Raw genomic sequence first — 13,284 nt, forward strand, 5'->3', positions numbered from 1 at the left:
CAAGACTTATTCTCGACCAAGATCACGGACCTAAATGGGATAGTTGGTGATTTAGGGCTGATGACCTCGGATCACTTTAAAACCCGACGTGAAGTCGGTTATGCAGAGGCCTTACCATAAAAAGGTCCACGTAGAATTGGACAAAATGCTCGCAGCTGGAATTATTGATCTAGTGGAAGAATCTAACTGGGTAAGCCCTATGGTAGTGCAAGAAAAGAAGCAGAAGGGCGAGATATGAATATGCATGGACCTCAGGAAATTGAATGACCCCTGTGTGCACGACCACTTCCCAACCCCATTCACAAATGAAGTATTGGAAAATGTCAGCAGGAAAGAAGCATATTCTTTCACTAATGGGTTCTCAGGGTACCACCAGATCAAAATCGCGCTAGAAGATAGGAGCAAGACCACCTTCACGACCGAGTGGGGCTGTTTTCAATACACCGTCATGCCATTCGGGTTAAAGAACACGCCAACCATTTTTTCGCGCATAGTTGTTGTCGCATTCAAAAAATATATCCACAAATTCCTAGAGGTCTATTTGGATGATTCGACTGTATTTGGATTGGTTAAGCACCACGTAGTGAGCTTACGCTTGATGTTGGATACTTGTCGATGACAACAAATTGCGCTGAACCTTAAGAAGTGTACATTTCTCGTTCCCTTTGGGAACTTACTACGACATCTGGTCTACAAACAGGGACTAATGGTAGACCCCACGAAGATTGTCGTAATTCCGAATTTGGAAGCACCATGAAGTGTTAAACAGTTGCACGCTACCTTGGGACATACAGGGTACTACAAGAAGTTCATCAAAATTTATGCCCAAATCACTGCGCCAATGGAGAAAATATTGAAAAAGGATGTCATGTTTTGTTGGAATGATGATTGCATGAAGATCCTGGATGTACTAAAAGAGAAATTGACCTCTGATCCAATCTTGGTCTTCCCAAAATGGGATGTGGAGTTCATGTCCATGTTGACGCATCATGCATAGCGCTGGGCGTGGTGCTCACACAAGAAGGTGGAGAGGGCTTGGATCATCCTATCGCGTTTGCAAGTCGCAGGTTGTCCAAAGGAGAAAAGAACTATTCCACAACCAAGCGCGAGGGGTTGGCTATGGTGTACGCGCTCCAAAAGTACTAACACTATTTGCTAGGAGGACATTTCAAGATGTATACAAACCATTCTGCGCTAAAATACTTGGTCAATAAGCCTGTGTTGGGGGGGTTCATATGCAAGTGACTCTTATTGTTCCAAGAATATGACTTTGGGGTCGTGGCAAAACCTGGATGCCTGAACCCAGGACCGGATCACTTGTTGCGTATTGAGACAGGCGAGGAACCTACTAGTTTGGAGGAAGGATTGCCTAACGTGCAACTCTTTGTTGTGCGCATTGCGGATGGGCACTTTGAAGATATAATCCACTTTCTGAACACCAGGACTGTGCCGAAGGAATACTCCATCCAGCAGAAGAAGAAACTAGTGGTGTGCACGACTGATTTTCCTGTCATCACAGGGCACCTATACAAAATGGGAAATGATGAGATATTGTGAAGATACACACATGAATTTGAGCGAAGTCAGATCCTCGCGGAAGCACATGAGGGTGTTGTAGGAGGACACTATGCAGAACGAGCAACCGCACAAAAGATTCTTCGCACAGGGTTGTGGTGGCCAACCGTTCATCAGGATTCAAAAGAACACTATAAGGCCTGTGATATATGTCAAAGGATAGGTAAATTGTTATGAAACCAACTCACAAAAAGATAGAAAAGATAGATAAAAGCCTTAGAATTAAACCTCTTCGAGGGGCAACCTCCTTTACATTGCGCAAATGAACAATTCTTGGATGATACAAATGAAAAGACTTCCCTTATATATATATATAAGTCTAAGGGGTCATAATATAATCAGAGCTGACATAGCAATAATAATGTAAGGGCATAATAATAATAATAGTGGGCTTCTATGGGGCACAATAATAACAATATGGGGACTACATGGGCACAACAATATAATAAGGGGGTTATACTAATAAGAATAAGGGGTTACACTAGTAGTATAGGTACCTAACATGCCCCTCTCCTTCAAAAACTGTTGTCCTCAATGCTTGATTAGTTCTTGATGCTCATGTATAAAATTCTTGTCCTCCCATGTGGAATCTTCAGCTAGTAAGTTCTTCCAATTGATGAGATACTCTGAAATTGATCGATTTCGTAGCTGTCAGGTTCTTGTTTCTATGACTGCTCCAGGCTCCAATATTGTTTTTCCTTCCTCGTCAAGTTCTGACAATATTTTTGAACTGGGATCTTCTGCAAGTTTTGAATGAGTTCCCACTCCTTTGGGCATATGGATATATGTAAGGCTTTATGTTTGGAGGGACACTTCGTGGAATCAAATGAATAGCATGATCATGATCACGAATAGGTGGGAGGCCTTTAGGGGTCTCAAATACCTTGGAATGATTGTCCAAAACATTTTGGAGATCTAGAGAAATACATGATTTCAATGTGGGATCCTCTAGTGAACATAATTGTGCAATTACACCTGTTGTTCTTTATTTAGAAGCTTTGTCATGCTTAGAGTTGATTATCTTTCCAGGTTTTCCTTCGATACCCCTTAATTCAACTTCCTTTCCTTCCCCAAAAAAATTCAAGAAAAGTTCTTGAAAATTAAAAGTTATCGTACCCAAAGATTGTAGCCATTAGACTCCTAGTAAAACATCAGCACCACCCATTGGAATGGAAAACATTGGGCTATTCAATACATATTCTTCCATGGATAGCTTGATATTATGGCACTTTCCAGAGCAATTTATGATTCCTCCACTTGCAACCATTACTTGACACTCCAGTGCTAGATATAGGAAGCAATTCAATTCCTTGTATATCTTACAATTAATAAAATTATGGGTACTGCCTGAATCAATCAACACTCTTACCTTTTTCTTCTTGATATGTCCTTCTATCTTGATAGTTTGAGGAGTGATAATTTCTTCCAATGCATTACAATATATGGTAGGATTAATTTCTTGAGACTCGATGTGATCGTTTAATTCTTGAACATTTTTCTTCTTGATATGTCCTTCTATATTGATAATTTGAGGAGTGATAATTCTGTTTAACGCATTACAAGATATGGTCGGATTCATTTCTTCTTTCTCGATGTGATCTTTCACTTCTTGAACCTTTTTCTTCTTGGTATGTCCTTCTATCTTGAGGGTTTTAGGAGTGGTAATTCTTTCCAGTGCTTTACAAGATATGGTTAGATTCATTTCTTCTTTCTCTAGGGTTAGTTCCTGGTGTATATACTCTTCTTTTGACGTCTCTTGATCCTTTCCTTCCTCCTCTCCACAATCAATGTAAAATAATTTCTTCTCAGCACACTTATGACCTTTAATGTATTTGTTATCACAATTGTAACAAAGCCCTTTTTCTCTTTTTTCTTCCAATTGTTGTGGTGTAACCCTTGTAGGTTGTGGAAGGCTAGGAGAAACAACACTTCCATCATTATAGTTGTGATGGGTAAACTTCCTTGTTGCTATAATTTTGCTTTCCACTTTGTAACAAAGCCCTTTTTCTCTTTTTTCTTCCAATTGTTGTGGTGTTTCTCTAAAGAAGGTGTTGCTTTTTGTATCCCCATAATGTGCTATCATTTCCTCTATGGAAATTGACCACGTAACAAGTTGTTTACGAGAACAGAGCCCTTTATACCATAAAAATTGATCCAGTTCTAAATATGAAGATGAAATACATACCTTTTGTAACAGTGGTACACCATGTAGATCAAAATATTGCTCCATCTATAGTATCCAATTTACTGGATCCTTTCCATCAAACTTCCTCATATCACATTTTTTTTATTTCAAGAGCTCGATCTTGAAATGACTATAACTCTGTAATTTAAAATTCTAAAATTTCTTACTACGGTAGCTCTCAGTGTTGTATTTCTAACCCCACAAGTCTGACCAGCATTCGATTATCCAAGAAATAGTTATGCTAGATCTCCCATGGTGACCTGATTATAGACTAGTTCAGTAGAGAAAACTTGTATGACATGCGACGTCTCATTATTTCGACCTTAGTACTTGAAACTGATATACAGAAAACTACAGGAAGTCCTCTTTCTGAAACTTCTTACGCAATTTCAATCTAATGCTCAGAACAAAAGTTATGACAATTTTCCCAAGCTCACCTATTTAGGATGTAATTCAGGAGTCTGCAAAAACCCTAACTTCCTCAGATCATATATCCGAAAATATAGCGAGACAAGATCTGAAATTCAGATCTAAGATTCAGAACGATTTCTTCTCAAATGGGTTTTTTCTTTAGCTTCTGAAACTTTGTAGCGAAAATGTTATAACGAAAATACCACGATGACCTATTTTAGATGAAATTTTGGAGCTTGCAAAAACCCTAACTTCCTCAGATCATATCTCCGAAAATATAGAGAGACAAGATCTGAAATTCGGACCCAAGGTTCAACGCGATTTCGTCTCAAAAGAGTTTTTTGTTTCGCTTCTGAAACGCCACATAAAAATAGTTATAGTGAAAGTTCCACAATGACCTATTTGGAGCAACGAAACCCTAGAATCCAAAGCTCTGATACCAAATGTTATGAAACTAGCTCACAAAAAGATAGAAAAGATAGATAAATGCCTTATAATTAAGCCTCTTCGAGGGCAACCTCTTTTACATTACACAAATGAACAATTATTGGATGATACAAATGAAGAGACTTCCCTTCTATATATATAAGTCTAAGGGGTGATAATATAATCAGAGCCAACATAACAATAATAATGTAAGGGCACTATAATAACAATAGTAGGCTTCTATGGGGCACAATAATAACAATATGGGGACTACATGGGCACAACAATATAATAAGGGGGTTGTATTAATAACAATAAGGGGTTACACTAGTAGTATAAGGACCTAACATAAACCATCGTGAAGGAACGAAATGCCTTTGAATCTACAAATGATGCTGCGGCCCTCTGAAAAGTGAGAAATCGACTTTGTAGGACTTATCAAACCTCAGGGAAAAACTGATGCATGATACATCATCACCGCGATGGACTACTTGACTTGTTGGGCAGAAGTGTAGTCAGTCAAAGTGTGCACAACCACCATGGATGCGAAGTTTTTGTTTGAACATGTGTTGACTCGATTTGGCTGTCCGAAAATCTTAATGAGTGATCATGGTACACATTTCCTCAACGAAACCATCAATGCACTAACAGAAGAGTTCCAGGTGTATCACCAGGAAAGCACATCGTACCACCCACAAGCCAATGAGATAGTAGAAGCATTCAACAAAATACTGGAGACTGTGCTAACCAAAGTATGCAACACACAATAAAGCAATTGGGACCTGTGCGTACCTCCAGTACTATGGGCTTATAGGACAACGTGCAAAAAACTGACGGGACAACCACCTTTTCAGTTAGTTTATGGAGTAGAAGCTGTCATGCCAATGGAATATACTGTACCTAGTATGTGCATAGCCGCACTCATAGATATGACGAATCGTGAAGCCTTGGAAGAAAGGCTCGCGCATTTGGAAGAACTTGAGAAGAAACGATTCCTGTTGGTTTTCATCAATAGGTGTAAAAACAGTGTGAGAAGGCCTGGCACGATCGCCATATTAAGTTGCGCACCTTCAAAGTAAATGATTTGGTGTTGCTGTATGACGTAAGTTTGATAAGTTCCCAGGAAAATTTAGAATGCATTGGCTGGGACCGTACATTGTTAAGGAGGTCATGGATGGAGGTGCGATACAGTTAGTCAAACTAAATGGAGAACCTTTCCTTGGCAAAGTGAATCACAGCCGCTTAAAGCCCTACACGGGTGGCCTAGCTATCTAACTAACCGGAAGAAGCACAGTCTTCGTGCCCCAAGGATTTGGACAAAGGTGTGGGAATATAAACAAATACAGGGGATACCGACACAAATGCAGAGAAGCACTCCCGATACACAGGTATTGAAACAATGTATGCAGCAGATCCAACAAGTAGCAGCTCAGTGTGCTGCTGACCTTGCCATAGTTCGAGAACAATTGGAGGGACTCCACGCAAAGATCTCCGCATTGACAGAGTGACTCGAGGGCGAGTCATGATGTTTATGTTGGGGGCCTATTGGGCATGGAATACCCCCAAGGCATGTTTTGGGGCTTAAAGCCCAAGTTTTGACCAAATTTTGTTGTAAAGCTCTGCGAATTGCGGGTGGTGGGCACAAAAGTATGATAGATTCAAAGGGTTTTCTGCCCTGGTTTTGTAATGTAATGTCGGCTAGATAGACCTACCCATGGTCCACAGACTATGGGATTGTATAAATAGAGTGAGGCTCTAAGTGTAAAAGAGAAGAAAAAAAGGAATAGAAGAGGAGCATGAGAAGGCTAAGTGATTGATTCAAGTGTAACGTGTGTCTGTGGGTCGTAGAATAGGAGAAGACTCTGCCACTGAGTGCGCAGAGGCCTAGTAGTCTGCAGCTGAGTGCGCGGACCCTTGCAGCTGAGTGCGCAGGGTGAGTTGAGTCTGTAACCATGGAAAGAATCAATAAAGAGAGGTTTTGCTATAATTTTGTGTATCTTTTCTGGTGTATTTCATGAATGAATGTAATTTACAAGTATACTGTTTATTTACTGCGCGAACCTATATGAAGGTTTTATGTTGTTAAGTATAACTTAAAGAACTCAAGTAGGCAAAGCTAATAACTAATATTTGAATATAAGAAAGATCTTGGGTAATAGCGTAGAGCGTGATGCACAACCCCTAAGTAGGGCTGCGCGAAGGCAGTATATCAGGTCGCAAGTAGCGGGAAAGTGCAAGAATCAATCTGTGCACAGGGACAAACTGCGACCAGTCGAACTCATCAGAGATCTCCAGGGTTCGGAAACCTAGTTCTAGCACCCTCCCATACTACTCCGAGTGAGACCTCGGTCCATGCTCCGTGGAGTATTGCTGAAAAGGCCAGTAGTACTGGGATTTGTTTGGCTAATTAGCCAACAATGTCCTCCTATACTAGGGCCTTGATGTGCATGGATTAACAACACATGCTACATGTACCAATTATGTATATCAAAGAAAGATACCAGATAATCATAAATTAAATTTATTATTTTGGCTTCAAATCTTTAAAGGAATATGTGAAATCTCAATCTAAGAGCAATTCAAGAGGTATTTGATTTTCTAGCTTAAAAATATCTCCTTGAACTGCAAATGAGTCTTGCAGGGGTAAATACTTGGGATTTGTATACCCGCTAGCCAAGGACATCAAGCGAGAGCCACACTCCATTGAGAGTTCCCTTAAAATGCACAAAAGAAAATAAAGTTTAGGTGTCAATTAATAGAGTTACGTTTTTTAAGGAACAATTATAAGTAGATCTTCATTGTTGGAAACAAATGGAAAAAACATACATTGGATGTGCAATTGCAACAATTATATCCCTATAACACTAGAAAAAAACGAGGATCTAATGGATTTATGCTACTTGTAATCTTTGAAATGGGGCTTATTTGGTATGATTTTAAATTTCCAGTGAAATTTATACTCATGGGGGCTTCACTGGGGGAGCAATACCATACCAAAAGGGTTCATATTGGGGATATATATTGAGGAAAAAATGACATAATTTATTGAACATATAATGGGGGTAAAGGGTTTTTATATTGACATATATAAAAAATGGAACTTAAAGTTAATGAAAAATATAAAGGGGCAAAAAAAATGTTACTAAAAAAATGGATACATGTAATATCTAATGAAAGTAGGGGGTTTTTAAATTGGGAAGGTGTGTTAGGTTCATATTGGTAGGGGGTTAAATAATGTAACTTTTAGAGGTATTTTCCAATAGGTAGTCAAGTTAGGGGCATTGTTTAGTATGTCATGAACACATGTGATATGTTAAATTTTCATTGAGTGAAGCCCCCATGTTTATACTGAAAAGGTGACCATACCCTTTTCATACCTCAATAATGTAGAAGAAAAAAACCATTTGTAGCCATCATTTCACATGATTCTTTGACTCCGGAATCAAAATCAGAGAGTGCATATGATTGTCGAATCTTACTAATAAATTGTTGATCATCTCTCATGCCATCAACAAGGTTTTCGAATTGGTGGTCTCTAATGCAGAATCTAACCCAAGGGAGGTCCCTTTTAATGGTGATTTCATACTCGTCAAGTTGGGATTTATCACGGCAATGATAAGGGCCCAGACAAACCACCTGCGACACAAAATCTCTGAATTTTTGGGCATAGGGACACTGGTATCCAATGGATGCAACTCATAGAAATATCAATCTTGTGGTCGTAAATGATGCAACAAGACTTCCTTGGCCATGATAAAACCAAAATGGATATGATCTCAAATGCAAAGATCTAATGAGGGACTCTTCAGTAGTGTTAAATATTATAACTGTTTTATTAATTAACAATTGTTTTTTTAATCTTTTCATGTTTATGTTGAATAATTATTAATTAATTGTTTAATCTGATGACAGACCATTGTTCAATAGTCTCACAATGAATCTGACGATAAACAATGGTGCAAAATAACATCTAGTGGAGTCGTTTTAGGGGGAAATGCCTTACAACACATAGTCTAATTAATAAAAAAAATTGATTTTGGGTTGAAATTTGAGAATATAATATGTAACAATAATATATTTTATTATTATTTAATATACACTTTTAAATATATAAATAGATTTAACTCCTTTAAAAAATCTTAAAAGATCTTTACCAATTAAATAACCATTTCATTTTGATAAATTCTTTCGGGTTAATCACATCACGACTTTTTGGTCGATGTTTCAAACCATCTAATGTGGTTCATCATCAAGACAATGGTGAAAAAATCAGTCAATCAGAATGTTTAAATAGCAAGGATGCATCTATTCCAGAGTTAGCCATTAGGAAATAGCTGTTATGAATTAGCTGTTAAAAAATTAGTTGAATAAATTTATTATTATTTTGTTATGTTTTATTTTAATTTATTAATATTTCTAATTAAAATAATATTGAATTCAAAATTAGTTAGATTAATTTAATAATATAATAAAAATTGAATATTTGTAAATATATAATCAAAAATAAGTTTAATATGGTTATTATTAAAAATGAATAATATTCAACAATTATATTTAAATATTATTATATTAAAAGACTGGATAATATTTTAATAGGGAGGTCAAAGAGGATATAAATTGCAATAATTATATATATATATATATATATATATATATGAAAAGAGGGTGAGGATCCAACCTCTACTTAACTTCCAACCATCGTCCCTGTTAAGATTAATGCTACATTTTTCAATTTCAATGGCTTCTCAAAGCTTTCTATGATGGAAGTGATCAATCTTGGCGATGACCTAGGAATCCTCGATGTAGACATGGTGATTGGATTTCACTGCATGTTCAGCTAAAACTAATGAACGAGAGCGGTTGTGCTTAATATCTGCTACATGTTCTTGGATTCTTTGGTTAATAGAGCGGCCAGTTTCCCCAATGTAGGGAATCCCACAGGAACATGGGATGGAGTAGATCCCTTTCATGTCTTTAGGGTTTATAAGGTCTTTGTTGGATTTAAGTGAATTTCTAATGGTATTAAGGGGTTTGAAGGTAGCAGAAACTTTGTTCTTTTTTGGGATACGAGAAATCGTATCGGTGGTCCCTTGAATAAAAGGAAGTTGAAAACTAGAGATTGTATCGTTACGAGAAGGTTTAATGCTTGATTCTTTACAAGCCCTTAGAAAAGCTTTGAGGCCTTGCTGCATGCTATAACCGTTATTTTCAAAAACTTTCAATAGATGAGATTTTTCCTCTTCTAAGTGATTCTCATCAGAAATTCTTAGAGCACGGATCGCAAGGGTGTTGAGAACTCCAAGTTTTTGTGCTGGAAAATGATGAGAACTAGCATGAAGATACTATTATGTGTGCATTTTCTTTCAAAAAACCCGGTGAGAGATAGTACAATCATCCATTCTAGAAAGGAGTATATCAAGAAAAGGGAGACATCCATCTACGTCAATTTCCAAGGTGAATTTGATGGAGTCAAATTGAGAATTAAGATGGTTGAGAAACATATTTAATTTTTCACGACCATGGGGCCACACTATATTAGTATCGTCAACAAACCTCTTCCATCACTTGGGGCGGAGTAGAGCAAAGGCTAAAGCTTTGCTCTCAAAATCTTCCGTGAACAAGTTGGCAACTATAGGGGAAATAGGAGAGCCCATTGCAACCCCATAAGTCTGTTCATAGAACTCACCCTGGAAGCTAAAAAATGTAGCCCTGGAAGCTAAAAAATGTAGAGGTAAGGCATAGACCAACCAATTTGGTTGTGTTCTCATTAATAACACGATTAATGACATTGATGGCTTCTTGAATAGGGATATTAGTATAAAGGGAAACAACATCAAAGCTTACTAACAGATCCCAGGCTCTAGCCTTATATCTTTCAACTCTTTAACAAAGGAAGAAGAGTCTTTAACAAAGGAATCGGTGTGACCAACAAGAGGTTTGAGTTTTTGAGCTAGGAATTTAGCAAGAAGATAAGTGGGCCCACCTATTATGTTATTAATTAGATATTTACAAATATTCAATTTTTATTATATTATTAAATTAATCTAACTAATTTTGAATTCAATATTATTTTAATTAAAAATATTAATAAATTAAAATAAAACATAACAAAATAATAATAAATTTATTCAACTAATATTTTAACAACTAATTCATAACAACGATTAAACATTTTGATTGACTAATTTTTTCACCATTGTGCTTATAATGAACTACATTAGATAATTTGAAACTCGACTAAAAAATCATGATGTGATTAATCCAAAAATTTTTATCAATATCCATTTCATCTTAAAAATTTTAATTCACTCAATCTTACTAAATTAAACCACCATTTCATATGTCAAATAGCTAAAGCAATTTTAATAATATTTGCCAAAGAAAAATTGACCGAAAGAATTGTCCCAAACAAAATCCAAAATGCACATAGAATATTCGTCCGCATATGCTCATCGTAACTCTTTCTTTCACTCTCGGAACTACTTTTGAAAAAAAGATAGACCTGCTTGATGCCATGCCCAATTGACTCAATTTATATGCGGAAAAATAAACAATTAGGCAAAGGGCCTGTGGATGCAAATTAAATAGAAGGCTTGGAGCCAAAAGCGCTTCGGCTTTCAGGTTTCCAAATTCCAGCCCGGGCATCAATTTCTGCTGGAGCTTTTGGGGTTGAGATTGAACCACCTCCATCTTTAAATTCAGAAAATGGGTTTCGAAAAGCACGATTTGGATTTCGCTATGGTCCCTGCAGGCCTTCTTTTGTTGAGCAGCTACCATGCATGGCTTCTATACAGAATAAAACGCCATCCCACCACCACCGTGATCGGACTCAATGCCCTCAACAGAGAAATCTGGGTCGATACAATGATGCGGTAAGTCAATTCCCTCATATTGTTTCGGATTGCTGAACTATATGGTTGGTTCTTGATTTTCGTCTTTTTTCCCAGGATGGAATCAAGAACGGTGTGCTGGCAGTTCAAACCCTGCGGAACAACATAATGGCCTCCACTCATCTTGCATCCACGGCCATCACTCTCAGTTCCCTCATCTGCATACTGGTCGGCAGCTCTGGATCGGGGGGCGCGACGGCTGCTTTTATTGACGGAGATGACAGCAGAATGGGGTCTTCTGTCAAGTATTTCGCCGTTCTTGTTTGTTTTCTTATAGCATTTCTGTTCAATGTTCAATCCATTAGGTACTATAGCCATGTCAGCTTTCTCATAAATGTGCCCGCTGGCAAACCTGGGGAAGGGCACTCGCAGTGGTATGTGAGCCAAGCGTTGAATAGAGCGAGCTATTTTTTGTCTTGGGGGCTCAGGGCTTTCTACTTCTCCTTCCCTCTTTTTCTCTGGACGTTCGGCCCCATTCCCATGTTTCTGTGTTGTTGTATCATGATTTTCACCTTCTACTTCTTGGACATTGCAACAACTTCATATACATATACATCTCTGTTTCTTTCTCTTCCAAGAACTGTGGAATAGGGGTGTTCTCCAATGAATCAGGGGAATGGTAAGGTGTAATTCATATGGCTTTGTTAATTGTTTAATAAAATATATCATACTAAATGTATAAATTGCCAGCCTTGATTATCTGTTTGAAGTTGAGGGATTGTTTAGGGTTTCAGTTTAGTGTGGCTTTGTATCACCCAAAAGAGACACATGCAAACTCACAAAATATTCAACTCAAAAAGGAGAGGGAATGTTATGCAAATTCCAACAATACAGTGAAAAGAAATACAGCCAGGTGCAAATCGAAGGCATATTCAGGAGAATAATGGCAGGTTAAGAAGAAGAAACCAGGACAAATTCAAGGAATATTTAATAAAATATATGTCCTTTATGCTGGGCACTGATGCTAGTTGTCCTTAATGTCAACAGATACCATTGGCAGCATATCTGACAAAACACAAAAGAAAACTGGGTTGGAAGTTCATCTAACAAAAGAGAGTTTATTCTCGAAATTTTGGCTTTTTTGGACACACACATTGTTATAACTTGATTGGAATTCATCTGATAAAAGAGATTTTATTCCTGAAGATTTGGCTCTTTCGGGTACATAAATATTTATAAATTGCAAGATGATTCGATTGGAGTGTACTGCAGACAATTTTTTTTTTTTGGGTCGTTTTTGCTACTTTTTCAAACGCACCAGATGAAGTCCAGGCTTATTCAACAAACTAAGCTTCAAATGATGAAGATTTACTATTCAAAGCTAACAAAGACATTTTAGACATGAGGAAGTCAATTGTATCATGGCTATGCATCGTACAGGCCGTTTATCCATAAAAAAAGTACAATAGAAACTTGAAGCACGAGGATTTGCAGCTGATGGCATCATCTGTACTGTTGGCCGCCATTTCTGTTATACCCTACGATCACAAGCATGGAGCTCACCATTTTGACTTAGAAAATGAGCAGGGGAGTTTAAGAATGGCCAGCCGTTTGGATCCTAAAACGGTCACCAAAGAAACGGTCGGATACCTTAAAAAAGGGGTTCAAAGATTGGTGTTGTAGCTACAACAGTTACGTCAGAGAACTTATGCTTCTTATTGACAGTTCTTCCATTTTCCCTACTGATATATAATCTTCTTGTTTTTTTTTTCTGAATGGGTAAGTACTAAGAAAAACCAGTTAAGAATTTATTAATCAAATAAATGTCGTCAGAGAACTTATGCTTCTTTACATGTA

At 37.5% G+C, this 13,284-nt stretch overlaps 1 protein-coding gene across 1 annotated transcript; it reads left to right on the forward strand.

The window, feature by feature from the left end:
- The first annotated feature begins 11,121 nt into the window (after window positions 1-11,121).
- LOC149161037 (uncharacterized) lies at window positions 11,122-12,110 on the forward strand. Its single transcript, XM_089435474.1, has 2 exons — window positions 11,122-11,469; window positions 11,545-12,110. The coding sequence occupies exons 1-2, from the start codon at window positions 11,377-11,379 to the stop codon at window positions 12,076-12,078; spliced, it is 627 nt and encodes a 208-aa protein (XP_089291600.1). The 5' UTR covers window positions 11,122-11,376; the 3' UTR covers window positions 12,079-12,110.
- Window positions 12,111-13,284: the final 1,174 nt, after the last annotated feature.

This window comes from Pinus tabuliformis, chromosome 5_2, assembly GCF_031772625.1.
Source record: "Pinus tabuliformis cultivar Carrire ecotype Pingquan chromosome 5_2, CPIR1, whole genome shotgun sequence".
In the NCBI taxonomy this organism is placed as follows: Eukaryota; Viridiplantae; Streptophyta; class Pinopsida; order Pinales; family Pinaceae; genus Pinus; species Pinus tabuliformis.